Source organism: Anabas testudineus, chromosome 11, assembly GCF_900324465.2.
Source record: "Anabas testudineus chromosome 11, fAnaTes1.2, whole genome shotgun sequence".
Taxonomy (NCBI): domain Eukaryota; kingdom Metazoa; phylum Chordata; class Actinopteri; order Anabantiformes; family Anabantidae; genus Anabas; species Anabas testudineus.
In genome coordinates, this window is record NC_046620.1 from 19,681,975 (window position 1) to 19,699,612 (window position 17,638).

General features: G+C 37.9%; 1 protein-coding gene across 2 annotated transcripts in view; it reads left to right on the forward strand.

The window, feature by feature from the left end:
- The window catches only part of trappc9 (trafficking protein particle complex 9), a 174,271-nt gene that overhangs the window by 31,788 nt on the left and 124,845 nt on the right, over nucleotides 1-17,638 (forward strand). For both annotated transcript variants that reach the window (XM_026347506.1, XM_026347507.1), the window contains 5 exons: nucleotides 3,020-3,146; nucleotides 4,435-4,580; nucleotides 9,548-9,633; nucleotides 16,992-17,118; nucleotides 17,245-17,377. In XM_026347506.1, the coding sequence (XP_026203291.1) occupies nucleotides 3,020-3,146; nucleotides 4,435-4,580; nucleotides 9,548-9,633; nucleotides 16,992-17,118; nucleotides 17,245-17,377 (619 nt within the window). The remainder of the gene's footprint in view (nucleotides 1-3,019; nucleotides 3,147-4,434; nucleotides 4,581-9,547; nucleotides 9,634-16,991; nucleotides 17,119-17,244; nucleotides 17,378-17,638) is intronic.

Genomic DNA, 17,638 nt, shown 5'->3' on the forward strand with positions numbered 1-17,638 from the left:
TGTTTACTTTTAAATGGCACAGAAAGATTAATGTCATCATTTCAGCTCACTTTTCAGTGTATAAGGACTGTTTTTTTTTTTTACCACGGAGTTATTGTTTTGATGATTTATGTTTCACTTGCAGTATTTTTTTTGCTGCAGGCTTCTTGCTGAAAATACCGTCTAGAAAAATCTAAATTATTTATAAAACTGTTGATGTGTCTGTTTGTGGTTTGTCAGTAGTAACATAATTTGATAAATCTTTCTTTGAAAATGTTGCCATTGTCTGCACGGTTATTTCAGATTTTTGAAGCTGTAGTCTCACCTTCTCCCAGCAATATCTGTAAAATAGTGTCTAAGGATCACGGTTGGTATAGAAAAATATTTTTTCTTTCTCTGCTTTCTTTATTTGATCAAGTGATGAAATCCTTAAAAGAATTTTTAGAATGATAATTGTGCCACAAATTTCCCTTTTCTGTGGATAATGGGTTTTGCAATTTAGTTTTGCTTCACCAGAAATAAAAGTTTTGTAAGCCTTAAAAAAGATTTTGGTATCATGATGACGCATTGATTTGCTCCCAAAAGACAGAGACGTGGGGTTGATTTCTTACTGAGGTAATTGTTGTTAATTTGACACAAAAAAGCTTTTATGACATAATTACAATAATAATTCACAATAAAATGTGCACATTCACAACAATCTGTAAAAACTGTCATCCTAACTGTAAAAGTAAGTGTAAACCATTTTCCAGAAACTTGAGCTATCTACTTCATCTGTGCAAAACAGGAAGGTGGGGAGAAAAACTGTGCAGAGTCTAAAAGACTGGGGTTATGCTGCATCATCTAAAAATGAATCAGTATGTTTGGCGGTCACAGAGTATCCCTTACAGCAACCATCATGTTATATTCCTTTGTATGGAGCTTAAGCTGTCATAAAGTTTCATATTGAACTTTGTTGACACATGCTGCCTTAGGACATGTGTTGGCTGAATCCTGTCAGAATACCTGAACTCTCTTATTGTCATCACACTAATGATGAACACAGATTATTCAGGAAAAATTAATGTTGGGTCACATTATACTTTTTAAAGTGCATCCTTGTTGAAGTGGTTACCTGTGAAGGGCTGCAAAGAAACGTGTTTGATGAAGGCAGATTAAACATAGAGATGTAAGCTCAGTTTTCAGAGAAGATGATTCCCAGCAAACTTTTACACATGCTGCCCGTCATCCTGCCTCCCACTGTTATTTTTCCTTGTGATGGTTGACACTTGGAGATGAGGTCCTTTGTTTGAGGAGGCGAGTGAACTATTATAAGCCGCACCTTTTCTCCTCTCTTTTTGTTAAGTGTAAAGATGTTTCTTTGCTTATCTGGACAGTGTGTTGCAGCTTCCTGGCTTGTGTATGTAAGGGCACAAAGGTAGGGGAAAAGTGGAGAAACACAAGAAAATAAATATTTTTCTCCCAGTTTTACCCACGGGTTTGATTATCTAAGAGCTCTGACACACTATCAGATTTCAAGGAGCTACTGTAGCACTGACCAAGGACAGATTAACAAATGTTGAAAAATGCAATTGGACTCACCATTAACTCAGCTCTCTACTGATATCCATGCAGTATATGTTCTGCACAAAGCGTAAATAACAGTTTTCTGGCATCATGGCGAATGACCTGAGCCAAAGGAAAAGCTAATTCCAGTATAAGTAAGTATATTCACACTGTAAAAACCTTTGGTGACAATTAGTGTATTGCCTCACCTGTCAAGGCGTTGGGTGTTAAATGTGACTAAGCATGATCGTAAAGCAGGGCGCTCTATTTTCAAAGTGAAAAACTAGAATCAGTGGGTTTATAGCTTCACTTGTATTCTAGCACCTTCAGTTCTGCTAAAAAAAATTAATTGAAAACTGACTAAATGTAAAATTGACTTTCAGAACTGGTGTTGTTGTAAAGTGATTATTAAAATCTATACTGGACATGGAAACATCTGTGAGCACAAACCACTGTTCAGCTTTTCAGTCCTGTGAAAGGCCCCAAAACACACTTCAGCTGTGAACACTCAGACATGGCAAAAAAGAAAAAAATGGACAAATATGTCATCAGTCAAGAAAGCGGTGAGCCAGGAGACAGTTAAGGAGGACAGTAGAGATATCACTCCATTCATCTCTGGCTATTTTATTCCTGCTATGCTTCTTCCCTGTCCCTCTGATTCCTTCCTTTATCCATCTCTATCTTTTTCCCACCTCCTTTTTCAATTTTTTCCTCCTCCTGTTCCCTCACCCTGACCTTTCTTCAGTCATTTAATCTCTTCTTGTTTTCACTCTGATGTACTCATGGTGGATTTTTGTTTCCTGGTTTGTAGACTATTCACACATTAACATATTTATATGGAAAGTTTTCCTGTTGCTAAGAGACATAAGACCCTTGGATCCATCCTTTTGGTTCCTAATAAAAGCATCATCATCTCATCTCATATGTACAGCATACTGTATAAGTTGGTCTTTTGGATTATGCAATAATGATCGTCTGTTTTCCAGTATTCTAGTTGTTAACAGTTTATCTTATTGAATTTTGTTGCAATGCAGCAGTTTTCATTTATACAAAAAGCCCACTAGTGTCCTCCTATGAGGTGGTATAAATCTGTTTGAAATCATTACAAGCAAATGTCTCTCTCTACTTGATGGACACTCTAGAAACCTGCAGAGCAAAAGCAAATTCTACAGCTGGGTGAGCTGTAATGTTCTCCCAAGAGGTATTGATGGTACAATAAAACTTACAGTTTTGCTTGAAGGCTGGGAACTCTTATTGCTGAGAGAGAGAGAGACCTCACAGGTCATTAATGTTTGGTTAATTTATATCACACACATGAAATCTTTATGGCAGAGATAGAAGTCAAATTATCGGTGTGTGGGGCACTGTAAAGGGAATTGTTATGTCATAACTGTTGTTGTCTGATCTGTGGATAATTGTATGTATAGATTACTTTATGTGCTCTGTCCAAATGCTCATTGATTTTTCCTGCCGTTATATTCTTCTGCATTCACAGAGAAGAAAGAAGTGACCCAAAGTCTGGAGAACTACACCTCCAAGTGTCCAGGTGGAATGGAGGTGATCACCCTTCCCGATGGCCTGAAGCTGCCTCCGGTGCCTTTTACAAAGCTCCCCATAGTCCGGTAAGGCTAGAAAATATTGGTGTGCTGCTATTTTGTATGTCTATCTTGTAGTGTTGGCTTGATTTTTAACTTAATATCCATTTCCAGATCATAGAAATTTGGATTCAGTAAACATTGACACATCAAAGTTTAGCAGTCCGTTAGCTGTTGCTGCTGAAGGATGTATAAAAAAAAATAAAATACTAATACTATATATAATATTGGTGCCTTTGATGTTTACGCTATTCAAAGATTTTGAAAATGATTCCAAAACTAGTTTTTGAAAAAATGCACTACATTACATTAACATTTAAAGTTGTTTTTTGTTAGGGAGTTGTATGTCAAATGGAACCTGACATCACAAAAAAGGGGAGAGGAAAACATGAGTCACAGAGCTATTCACAACTGAATTGGTTGAAAATGGACAGTCATACGCACACAGGAATAAATATGAACATATAAACCTAGTAGCCTTCTATTATGAACATACAACACTGGAAACAGTGATCTGATAGGGGCAGGGATATCGATAAAGTGCTTACCCACGAAAAAAGCTAATGAACAAGAATCAACCTGTGTCACTTGTATCCCATATCTGCCTCAAAAAACAATAGCTATTAAATAAATTCACATGAAAAACCAGTGTTGCCAAACATGTTTGTAATTTCTGAATAAAAGATTATTGTACTTATAAGTTCAGAAGCTCTGAGTGAGTAACAGTTCTTCTGCCCAACCTGCAGTTAGTAGGCTACTGTGGAAGCAGAAGTGCTAGAGAGCTGACAATAAAATAGATAAAACAAATAAAAACTTTCTTTCAGGTAAGTGTTTAGATCCTTTACTTAGAAAGTCATTTTTGCCAAACCACTAAACCTTTTTATTACAAAGTGAAATGTTGGTGTCATATTATAAGCAACTTTTCCTTCATAAATGTGGGTTCTCTTGTGCAAGTATCCTGTCCGTATAATCAAATAGATTTGTATTTGTGGGTAAGTTAATGGGCCTTTGGTCTGGGTAACTACAGAGTACTTCTTATGTTCCTGTACTTCTGTTATTATTGTTTGCTGACTTTGTAACCTTTAAGAAGGAGCAGAGTTATAAATCTTTTGCATTATATTGTAAGAATAACGAATATTCATCACATTCACTTGGATTGTACTGTGAACTCTGCACCAAACTGCACCAAATAACTTGCAAAATACACATGAAAACCCATTTCTGACATTGGTGGATTAATTTTTAAATGCATGAGGAAAATGACTCTAACTAATGCAGGTCATTGTTGGTTGTCCCCCTGCGGTGCCTACGTTAGATCAGTGACGCTCCTCAATCTGCCTGTCAGTCTGCGCCCCCACAAGGTGAAAGGCCTGCTGGGACAGAATATGTCGACTGCCAGCCCCTTCATCTACTCGCCAATCATCATGCACAACAGAGGAGAGGAGCGCTGTAAGAAGATAGGTAAGTCCAGTTGTACTGTTTCAAAATGATTTGTTGTGAACAAAACAGGATATTGTTAGTTTGTTCACCAGTATAATCTTTGGTATTCATCTGTCTTTAGTTGTTCATATAAGTTGTGCGATTAGATGTATCTTGCTAAAATGCATGTTGGGGCTACTGTTTAATCTCCATACGTGTGAAACATAGATGTACTGTTCATGGTGTATACTGATTGAGTCAGAGGAATTTGATATCACTGTGTTAATGAAATCGCATTGTTTATAAAAATGGTGCATGGGATCTTTAAGCAGAATTTGCTCTATATTATAGAGCCACCATTAGTATATTCATGTTCAATGTCTGTAATTTCTCAGTTCATAGATTTATTGACCACAACAAACACGTCAGTGGTTTTAAAAGCATTATTTTTATTCCATTGAGGCCCCTTACCTTCATTCCTGTTGTGGTGTCCTTGTAAACAAAGCCTATCATCTTAACTGAATTAATGACTCCTTCTTGTGAATGTGTTAACCACCTGAGAGATGTAGAGCATATTAGTCACTTCATATGGACGCAGCAGCGGCAACATGCTGGAATCAATCACTGCTTTCTGGACTGGTAATCTGTTGCGTGGAAGACTACAGTTTCTGTGTACTGTGTTGTGTGGGTGAAGCTATTTTATGCAACCCCAGATGCAGCCACAGAAGTGAGAAATGGGTGGTTTGGACATCCCTCTTTATCTTTTAGCCATCCAAAGCCGTCTGAGGTGCACCATGCCTCTTTGAATCTTCACAGATCTTCACAGTTTTATTCAGACCGCACTTAAGGTAAAGGTCATTGATTAAAATTGTTTAAGAGTTGGTTTTGTCACATGGGTGTATAATGTAATCAATCGTTTCTGTTTTTACTTTATAAAAATCCATCTAGACTTTTTCAACTTGTTGTTGTACTAAGAGTATGACTAATAAGTAAAGGTTTGAAAGAACTTATGTCTTCTTTGCTTGTGTTAAAAAAATTGTTCTATTTTCTGTGTTTTTGCAGAAGATTGGAGCCATTCAGCTGTTATAGCTTTAAAGCTTAAAAAATGTGATTCACTTAATTTGGTAATGGCTCATTTGCAAAGCTACGATGCACTGAAAAAGCCATTTCATACTGGCCTTTTAAACAGTATTTGTTATTTGTTCTACTTAGGATAGTATAAATTCTGGCAGAGCCAAGCTTTTATTTGGAATGAGCCTTTTATTCCTAATTTTCTGTTTCCTTATTAACCCAAACCTGAATCATTTCCTCTGTCCTTATCTGCTGTCTTATTGTCCTCTCAATAGCAAAAATACAGTTTCCGTTTGTATTTCCTCTTAAGGAGTTGCGAAAAGAGAGATTGGGAATGAGCCATTATTAAGACATCTTGACGTTAATCTGTTGTTCTGAGTAACTACAGTTGTGAAAATGTACATTATGATGAATTTATGACATGATCAATTTATTAATCACAGGTAACTCCACACTCTTCAGTGTTTTTACCCAGCTTACTTTTTAAGATTCCAGCTGTACTTCTGTTTCAGCACTCTTCCCATTTAGCTTATATATGGGCCATGGCGTTCATGTTCACTGTGTTTACGCTCCAGTGTCTTTCTATGGAAACTGTAACTGTGACTGTGAGCAAAGCAGCTCAGCAGAGAGTGATTAAAGTAATTAAAAAGAAATGGAAACAGCATTTTAGATCTTTGTAAACTGATTACCAAAGAAATCATAAATGGTTGTTTTAAATATGTAATCAGTTAAAATATATGATATAAGGTTTATAAACATAAGTGATATTTAGTAAGTAGCCAGTATCAGTCTGATATTACCTGGATTTTCTAACCCTTCAAACCTGGATTCTCTTTGATTAGGATTTAGATGTCAGACATTGCTCTGGCAGACTATGGTGTTCTGAGGGTTGGATGTTAATTTAAACTTCTCTCTCTGCCACAACTGACCCCCTTCCTCTGGTGAGCTGCTCTCTTGATCTCTGGTGAGCTCGCTGCCACCTAATGAAGTGAGGATTCTCTCCTTCAAGGCATCTCAAAGCACCCACAATCTGTAGTAGTCCTGTGGAAAGTCTTGTCAACATACATTCATCTCATATTGCCTGCATTTAAGCGCATCGTCCCATTCATAACTCTGGGTTACTGCATTTCTGCTTTCAAATACAGTTGCAAACATGACATATGCAGCAATGGGATATCAGTTTGTCACCTCATCTGCCTTTTTATGTCCTAACACAGCTTGGGATTTTTTTAACCAGCAAAAGACATTTTAAAATTACCTACTGGAATGTACACAATAGGAATACAGTCGAGGTTTTTATTATGATCTGATATGTGCCTATAAACGAGCACATAAGGGTTTAACCGCACATAACATTGTGTGTCCTGACGTTAGTATTCTGTCGAGGTTCTGGCAATTAAGGTGTATGGACACTGATAATATTTGTGTGTGTATTTTCTTGCTCCTTAAGTCACATGCTGTGAATCAGAATCAGAACAGTTCTCTAATGGAAGATTGTTTTTTCCTATAATTGCTCTGACTGAGTTTTAAAACTGTCCCTTCTATAGCTATCCATTCACTTTGATGTGGTCTATCTATTACACTATTATATGCTTGTGTGGGGAGGTGAATTTTACTTTAGCTAACCCTTGTAGTGTAAACTGGGGCACTTTGGACAATAACAGCACAGTAGATCTGAAATAAAACTGTGGCTTCCAGCTCCAGTGTAGGACTTTCTGGACTTGTTTGCACTTTTCTTCTATATAATTGTACATTGTTTAACATCACAGCATGGTAGTGATTTTTAACATGCAGTTTTTTATAGGGTCAAACAGTGGGATGATCATGTCAAGTGAAGTCAGCTCAGCAGAGCTTGTTTTACCTGCTGAAGGCAAAAAGATTAATAAGTGCGTTTTGGGCACAAGTCAGGGTAGCACCAGTATCTGGATTTCCATACATGATTTGTTCCCACGCAATCTTTGGTCTGACTGAACCTGTAGTATGCAGTAGACTGAACATCACCTTAGACCTGTTTTTATAAATATACACATATAAACCTCTTGATATAATGCACTCCAGTGTGACTCTTCCACCCACCATGACCTTAATAATACACATACAGTGAATTATCATCTTTCTGACTTTGCAACAAAAACTAAGAAATAATAACTTTGTAAAAGAAGAATTCATGGCAGAGCTGCTGTGTTGGATTGCATTAGTTTTACAGGTGTACCTAATAAAGTGTCCAGTCAGTGTAAATCCAGTGAGTGAAATGTAATGTAGACACGTGTCTACATTGCATTTCAAATGAGCTTGATTTTAGTTATGTTTGAGTCCAGACCCTCCTGCTCTGGGGTTGCTTAATTTCACATGCATGATTTTTGCTCGAATTCCCAGGCATAGTGCATGTGTTATTCATTATGACGATTAATGTTGCTAATAGTTTTACATATTTTTCAAGAGGACACAGTAACAGTAGTCAGTAGTCAACACATATGCGGTTTTGTCTCTGGTCAATAAAAAATGATTTTTACAACACATAAGAGACACTTTGGCAAAATAATGTGTACTTTAAGGAACTAGGCTCAAACACTGGCAATGTTTAACTAACCGTGTGTTTAACTCAAAACATTCATTATTACTTTGCACGATGAGGTTTCCAAGAGCTGGAGCCTTTGGAGATCTGTCCTGAATCTCAATAGCCACTTGAGGAATTAGCACTGAGGCAACACAAATAATGTGGCAGCAGTCCACTTTGTTTTTCTATTTTCTGAAGTGTATTTCACACTTAATGGGCTGGCTATGAGAGCAATGCCTGTGAGCCAAACCTCAGGTTGTGTGGGGCTTTCCAGACATTCACATTATAGATATCTTTCTTTTGACTGACTTAATTTCCCAAGGTGCATACCTACAGTTTGCCACCCATAAATCCCTTTTCCTGACAAGGTCCAAGTTAGAATTTTGAGGCTCTCGTTTGCAAGTCCATTTACAGCAAAGACTCTCCAAATAGACTAGAATGTTTCATTTCAAAATGGCCATTGGCATGGCCACAGTGGGACTAAAGTAGCTTCTCTTTTTAAATCTCTCACTCAGAAATGATGGACACTGCAGTGTAGAACTGTAATCTCTTCTATATAATTTCCAATTTTTCTATAGGGCTTCACAATCGACTTTCTAAAATCCCTAAAAGTTTTTTTTTCTCTCAGGAAGTCAGTGAAAAAGTCTGCAAATGTGATTAAGCAGAGCACTCATAGTGCAAAGCTAAACAACCTTCTACGATTATATTTACTTGCTTTGTTCACAACTAAACTTCAGATTTAGGCAGTTTTAGAATGTTATATGAATGCACACATCTGATTTAGATTAGTTCACATAGATTAGATTTTTCTTTATTTTTGAAATGGTTTTTAGGATTTGTTCTCTGATTTTTACCTGCCTACTGTGCTGTTTTTTTTTGGAGTTACTTTACTCTTATAACATACTCTATACAGACAACAACAACATCAGTTCTGTGTGAAAAATGCAGCAGCCATATTGATTTGAATGAAGCCACTCTGTTGACTCAGCAGCAGTTCCAACATGCTGTACGTAGAAACACAGTTCCCAAATTACTTACCATCATTAATGCCAAATTTCTGCAGGTTACTTTTTGATTGTCACAATGGAAGACATTGAAATAATTCTTCCTTATATCCTTGCTGATTCTATCATGCACTGTATAAGTCATTAATCTCTTATTCTGTTACTTATAATCTTTCATCCTCTTACTGGCATCAGAATAATCTTTGTCAAAACTGACCATGAACCCCAACATCTCTAGTTTGAACATGAAGCATAAAACATATCCAGAAAGTGTGCTGCACTAGTAGCTGAAGCTGAAGTTCAGTAATTAAAATTACTTTTAATGTCAGGTTCCAATCATTTTTTGTTTGTTCTTTTTGTCTGTTCTTCTTTTTCAGACTTCCAGTGGGTTCAAGGAGATGTGTGTGAAGTGCAGCTCATGGTCTACAACCCTATGCCATATGAACTTCGAGTGGAGAATATGGTAGGTGAAATGTTTCACACCTAAACTTTACATAATACCACCCCCCGTTGAAATAATTGAACGAGAATAAGGGTTTAAAATAGCAGGATGAGGAGTTTGCTGACATTTTGACAGTTTTCTCACAGGATGAAAACAAACAACCCCTCTACAGCCACCTAAGAATTGGAACAGGACAAGCTTTAATACTTTTTTAGCCATCCTTGATAGCCTTATTAAGGCCCCTTAAAAGCTTTTTACAATACTTTAATATGAGATGTGAGAACAAACTCTTCTCGCTCCTGACAGTAAGAAAGCATCACTTGGGTGAGGCACAGTCCCTAGAGGTGCCATTACTTTTATACGTTCACACACCAACCTGTTGGAATGGATAGATTCTGTGTTGAAGTAAGAGCAAGACAATTTGTTCCTTTTTTCTGTGCAAAATAAAGTTCGAAAAGAGCCATTGGGCATTAGGGAGTCCAATTTAATTGCTAATAGCCACCGGGTGACTAAAGCTTTTTAAGTTCAGAACATTTCCTTAATAAAGGTCCTCCAGCTGTAGTACAGACCTACACTTCTGCAACATCCATTTCTCATTTATGCAATTTTTCACCCCTTTACCACTCCTCTGCAAAAATGCATGCACGCACGCACAAACACACACACACCAGGTTAGCCGCGTTATCAAGTTCAAAGGTGCAAAAGAGTATAACTTGTTTTGTTTCCTGCTCATTGCTGTCTGTTTATGAATGCAGTGATGTGGCACAACCTTGAAATGCAAAAGCAATCATCAGGCTCAGTATAAAGCCTGCAGGGAGCAGTCTACTTTCAGCTGTTAGAGCGTGATAGCATCATCACACACAATGTACTACCTGTCAAAAGTGATGCTACCTTTAATTATTTGGAAAGTCGTATACAAGTTGCTGTGATCGTTTCATAGCAGAGTGTTAACACAGACAGTGGCTTCTTAATTGTGGTTGCTGTCACAGAGCTGATACCAAATAGACTTGGACAGGTCTTGCTGGTTGATTTAGCCGCCCTGCATTGTCTGATCATGGCACATGCTGTTAAAGCCACAGGAAGTGCAGGCAGCCTTCAGTTTGGAACATCTGGAAGGTGTTAAAATTGGAATAACAAAGCTCCAGTGAGCCAAATGTGTGCCTGATTAATATCAACTCACTAGATGGCAAAGCTTGGCAGCAATAGTGAAAATCACTGTTCCTCTGAAACACTAGAGGAATGATTCAGATGTAAAAGCAAAATACAAACCTTTTCCAAAAGAGTAGGAAATTATGCCTCTGAAAGCTGAAGATAACTGACATTAGGCTTTTTGCTTCTCCAGTCACTTTGAAATATTCTTGCACAGTTAAATTTGCATGTGAATTTGTGCATAAATTCTTAGTTAATTTGATGAATGTATTAGTTTCTAAATGTTGGCAAGAATTTTTGAGAATCATTTCAGTCATTTACTGAATACAAAATCCAAACATTTGCTACTTCAACATACTAAATGTGGTGATTTGTTGCTTAACATGATTGTAAATGGAATGTCTTGGTTTTGACTGTATGACAGATGTAAAGCTGTCACCTTGCTCTTTGGGAAATTTGAAAGCTTTTCTTTCATAAAAATATTTGTCTTGTTATTAAAAGCTTAGAAAAATGTACATTTTTTTATATTTGTGCCTTTTAACATTCCCCACTACACATTATACCTCACCTTCATTATTCATCAACCACCATCCCTGGTCAGTGAAGTATTTAAAGTATTCCAAGTATATAGATTTGTCAAAGAGAAATGGCAGGTTGAGGATGCTTAAAAAAAAGTACATACCTAGAAATGTCGGTACCAAAAGAAAAAACTGTAAACAAAATATTAATCCCAGCAATGGGGTGCTAGGGTGTGCTGTCAGTTTGCAGCAATTACAGAGGAAAGAAAGAGAGAAAAGTCTGTGAGTCCATTTTTGTGCATCACAAATACATAAGATATCTCTTTTATAAGTCCCCAAAAAAATTAAGGAGCCTGAAAGAACTGTGTTAGTATATAATATCACTTTCTTATATGTGTATAGAGGTAGTCGGCTCAGTCAGACAGGGAGTGTAATAAGGGTGCTCTGTGAGCCAAGACATTTTAAGCCTGAAATGTTTTTTCTAGTGCTTTTAGTGGAATGTATGGAGCATGTCTCTTTCCAAGGTTGCAACTGTAATGTTCAGGGGATTGAAGTTAAGGAGAGCTTGGTGCTCACTATTCAGAACTGCTAGTTTGCAAAGTTGCTGTAAGGCGAAACAGTCAAACAGACAAGGTCAAGTACTGAAGGATGCCACTGACTCCTATCACCTACAGTTGGGTTGATTTGGTCACAGGTGGATGCTGAAGCCCTTCACATCTCCACGACTGCTGGGAAGCTCAGCTGTTGTAGAGACAGAGGATGACGCAAGCTGCCAAGAGCTCCTCTGTACCCCAGACAAAGTGAATGTCCGAAGCAACCAGCACACTGAGGAACAAACGCACAGACACACACGCACACAAAGTCACTTTTCCATCTTTCAAGGTGACCCTGCAGTATGGCACGACAGGCACCTCTTCTAAGTCACCACATGACTTCAGTGCTAATGCCCACTTTTGCTTTGTGCCTTATTGATTTTGCTGTTAAAGTGCTGCTTTTTACCACAACCCCCACCTTTTATTTTCAGAAGGGTCACTCAGATACTTCCGTCATTCTCACCACTTTTGGGATATACAGTGGTATGTGAATCTTTTGGAATTTCATGCTTTTCTGCATTAATTTGGCATAAAATGTGATCAGATCTTCATCTATGTCAAGAGTAAACAAATATAATGTGCCTAAAATAATAACACCAAAAATAATTCTGATCTTTTGTGTCTTCATTGAGAACAACCACAAAAACCCATTAGCCCATTTATCCAGAAAGAACTGCTTTAGCACTGTCAAGTTGTTCCAAAGAATCTCTATTAGGTTGAGGTCTGGGCTCTGACTTGGCCACTCCAAAAGGCGGATTTTGTTTTTCTGAAGCAATTCTGTTGTGGACTGTTTGTGTTTTGGGTCATTGTCCTGTAGCATCACCTAACTTCTACTGTATTTCAGCTGATGTACAGACATTCTCACATTATGCTGAAGAATTTATGATCCACTTGGGACTTCATCTTCCCCCCAATCACTGCAAGCTGGCCTGGCCCTGATGCAGCAAAGCAGGCCCAAATCATGATGTTTTCTCCACCATACTTTATGATTGGGAAGATTCTGTCATGATGATAAGCAGTTCCCTTTTTACGCCAAATCTAGTGTTGTGTGTTCTTTCCAAATAGTTCAATCTTAGTTCCATCAGTCCACAAAAGATTTTTCCAATACTACTGTGGAGTGTCAATGTGCTCTTTGGCAAACTTCAGGCGTGCAGCAATGTTCTTTTTAGTAAGCAGCAGCTTCCTTTGTGGTGTCCCGCCATAGACCCCCTCTCTTATTCAATGTTTTACCTACTGTAGACTTATGAACACAGATGTTAGCCAGTTCCAGTGATGGTCAAATCTTTCACTGTCACTCTTGGTTGTTTCTTTACTTTCTTAGTGATGAGTGTGCTTTGGTCGCTTACTTCTTGGTAGAGCAACCACATTCCCAAATTGTAATTTGTTTACCTCAGAATGGTCATTTTTTGATGTCACTTTGTAACCCTTTATAACTTTATTAAAATCAGCACTTGATCATGGATCATCTAAAAGCTGCTTTTGGTAAGGCATGGCTCACATAAGCGTATTCTTCTTGTGCCAAGCAAAATTAAAAAGTTTTTGGTTTTTGTCAGCCAAAGTAGCTCTAGTCCACACCTCCAAACTAATTTCCTTAACTTATGCTAACACCTGACTCTACCTTATTATTATTCCAAGGGTTCACATACTTTTTTTCACTAGAGGTTTTTATGGTTCGATCTCAAGGGATGAAAGATCTGAAAATATTTTTGTGTCATTATTTTAGGCACATTATATGTGCTAATACCCTTGATCCTGAACAACTGTATGAGTTGTTAGCAGTGAAGATGGGTTAATAAACAAAAAACAAAAAAAGTCTACAGTATATTAGTTTTTGTTGCTATCATGTGTAGAAACAGAAAAATAATCAAAGAATTCTTTCTTACCATAGAATTAGTTAACCAAAAGAAAAGGTCAAATCTATAGTAATTTTTGTACATTGAAGAACATACAGTCCGCATCAGCTCAAACAATACAATACACCTATAATGGCATTAATTGTCCTGAAGCAAAAGCAAGGAGATTTTAAATCACAGCTGTGGCACCTCAAAGACTCAGCTTTTCAGCAGCCTTCCCTCTGGTGAGGTAGTGTCTGCTGTTACAGATTGATGCAGTCATTACGTCACCTCAGTCTGCCTCGTGCAGCTAGGCAGTGTGTACTAGGAATGTACAGTAAAGTACATAAATAATGAAACATGAAGATACGATTTTTTCTTTATACACCAGCATATTGAATTTGAAATGAAACACTAAAGCTGTGAGCGAAGTGTAGCATTAGCCATTTAGGAATTACTGCCACTTTTATACACACATCCTCATTATGGGGTCTGCTCTTCATCACTAATAAGGTTCATTAATGGGCGCCTATCTTTGTCATTTCATTCAATTTGATAACACTGTACATTTCAGTTGTGTTATTTAAAAAAGTATTTTGTATCATAGACTATTAAGAGCCTTGAAATCATAGCCTGTAACAGCTGGTGGGCAGAAACCTGGTGTAGCTAATTTTGCACGAGATTGTGTTATCAAGGATTGTTAAACTACAGCATTGTGGCTCTAAGAATGGCAACATCGCTTGATGGGGTAACTGTGGCTTGGTTGGTACGGCAGGGTTGGTGGTTGGATTCCAAGTCCTCTCCCGATTCCAGGCCACATGTTGCAGTGTCAAGAGACTAAACCCTGAACTGTTGGCGCCTCAAGGGGGCAGCCTGCCCAGAAAGGGCATTGATAAAGTATCACTATTTATTATTATTATAGATCAGATGTTTAGTTGATTGGATCCCCTTTAGTCCAGATTGAAATAAAACAAGTAGATAGATTGTGATGAATCAGAATATGAATATTTCAGGTTCAATTAATTTGAAAACAGCCTTAGGGTTGTTAGAAGTTAGAAAAGGTAATTTTTTGCTAGTATGGTAAAGACAAATCATACATTATATTGCATGCATATTACCACTGCATGTCTCTGTAAATGTCTTTACAAGTCGGATGAGACAACTGATAGGAGGTGGTCTTTTTTGCTGCCCTCCTCCTGTAATAATTACAGAAACTTAGTCATAAAGTGTCAAGAAACAGCATCTCTGAATATTTGACTCTGTTGGCAGATCTTGATATTGTACTCACCAAAGTCATTGCTATCATAACAAATAAAAATTGCATCCGCAACAGTGGAAACCTGAGTTATAATAAACCAGAATGATTCTTTGCAATTCTTTTATGTTATTGCTATTTCTGATTTAATTTAAATTTACTTCAGAGTGTTATATCAAAGGGCTTCAAATTGCCCTTTGGATGACAAGCCCAAAATTTTCCAGTGCCTAAATAGATCTTGGCATGAAATCTTCCTGTCTCTAACACCTAATGGAAATTTGGACTGCTGAGTTTGAAATCTGCCTGATCCCTCTTCCTCCTGTATTGTGATCTGTAGGACTTCTTTTCAATCACTTCTCAGGCGTGCACGGTTCAAGTGGCTATCTCCCACGGAGAACACTTTTCTCTGATTGAAACGGCCATCTCATGCTGTCAGAGGTTTAATCTTCAGGACATCATGAGTAGATTAACATGATGGATCACAAAAAACAGTTGGAGAGATACTTCACACTGAACTGTTGGTAGAGAAGCAGCCAGCTGCTCATTGCTCTGGTTTTTCAGTGGAAGCCTTGTTATCATGAAGTGCACAAAGTGCAAAATAACCATTGTGAGATTTGATGTTTGCGTGACAGTGGAGCTGCTTTAAATTTGTGATTTAGCTGTGTTTGTTGGTTGGTCACTTTTGATTTGTTTTTTACACAGTGTTGTTTAGACTTTTTGCAGCATCTGATCTTTGCACACAACAGTGTCATTTTAATCTCAGCTGGTTATTCTAGCTTTGTGATGGCAGTGTTTTCCCACACAGAAAGGAAAGGTTTTTATTCTTGTAAAACCAGTGATTCTTCAGAAACAAGGGCTTGTACTAAGAAAAACAAACACATATTAGGAGCATCCCATCTCAAAGTGATGCTGAAAAACTAGTTCATGCATTTGTTACTTCTAGATGGACGAATTTACTATTAATAGGATGTCACAATACCTCCTTAAAAAGCCTCCAAGAACCATAATCCAAAATGCTGCAGCCAGAGTTCTGACTGGAATTCGCAAGAGAGATCATATTTCTCCCACGTTAGCTTCTCTCCATTGGCTCCCTGAAAAATCCAGAATAGAGTTCAAACTTTAAGCTCCATCATATCATAAGGGCCTCATAAGTTCATATTTTTCCAGCAGAACAGTGCAGGAATACTGGTGGTTCATAGAGTTACCAAATGTAGTATGGGAGGCAGAGCTCAAGCCCCACTACTGTGGAACCAGCTCTCAGTTCAGGTTCTGGAGGCAGACACCCTCTCTACATTTAAGACTAAACTTAAAACATTCCTTTTTTATAAAGCTTATAGTTAGAGATAGATCAGGTGGCTCTGGACGATCTTATAGTTATACTGCTATAGATAAGTGTGCTGGGGGACCTCTACAGATACACTGAGCTTCTCTTCTCTCCTCTATCCATTTAAATACCACCTTTGCATGTCCTAAATTTTGTGTTTTCTTACTCCTTTAGTTGTGCTTCTTTCTCTCTGTCTTCTTCTCTCTGTATTTTTCTGCAGGTATCTTCACCCCTAAAGCTGTTTATTTTCAGAAGCAGATACTGGTCCATCCAACCTGCCCAGTGTTTTTACTGCTTGTTGTAGTTTCTCGTTGCCTGATGTTCTCTCCTCTTTCTGCTCACCCCAACCAGTCGAGGCTGATGGCTGCCCACCCAGCCAGAGGTTTCTTCTGTTAAAGGCAGTTTTTCTTGCCACTGTGCTGCCCAAATGGGATTGTTGGGTTTTTATATATAATTCTCTATACTATTCTCTATATTTTGTAATGTCTTAAACCTTACACTGTAAAGTGCCTTGAGATTTTATGTGATAAGGCGCTATACAAATATAATTGATTTGAAAAAAGAAATGTTCACAATTTGTCTGGTTTCTACTGGCTTATGCTATCTTCTGTAAAAAACTTTAAAATAGATTTTTGCCTTTTTTATTCTTTAATCCGTTCGTTTTTTCTCCTAGTGATCACTTCTTACCATATGCTATGTTGTATTCAGGGTCTGCTGACCTCTGGAGTGGAGTTTGAGTCCCTGCCTGCTGCACTGTCCCTGCCTGCAGAGTCTGGCCTGTATCCCGTCACTCTGGTTGGCGTCCCACGTACAGCTGGCAACATCACTGTCAATGGTGAGTCCATCTGAAAAGCTGACCCATTGCTCAGATGCTGCTCAGAAAAAATAGCTGGTCATGATTTCTGTTGCATATGTAATAGAAATGGAAAATAATTTTCCTCTGCTCTCCATTGGAACACAGGTTACCACACGTCTGTATTTGGCGTGACTAGCGATTGCCTGCTGGAGGGCCTGCCTGGTGTGAAGTCTAGTGGCTGTTTGGTGGAGGTCATTCCTGCTCTTCCTCGCCTCCAGCTGAGCACATCATTGCCACGGTCAGAATCTCTGATCTTCTATGGTGTAGTGATGACATTTGCTACTGCTATTGTTCAAGCAGTATACCAACCCATATCAATACCCATAGAAATAAACCAGTCAGTTTTTTTCTTTTTTTTTTTTTTCTGTATTAATCTTTACTAAAAAAGGACATGCTGAGTTACAGTGAGTCAAGGTCAGTGGACTACTGTGCAGACAAGAATGTTGCTGTTTGGCCATAAAAAATAAAAGGGCAATGAGTACATTTGATGTGAACACCC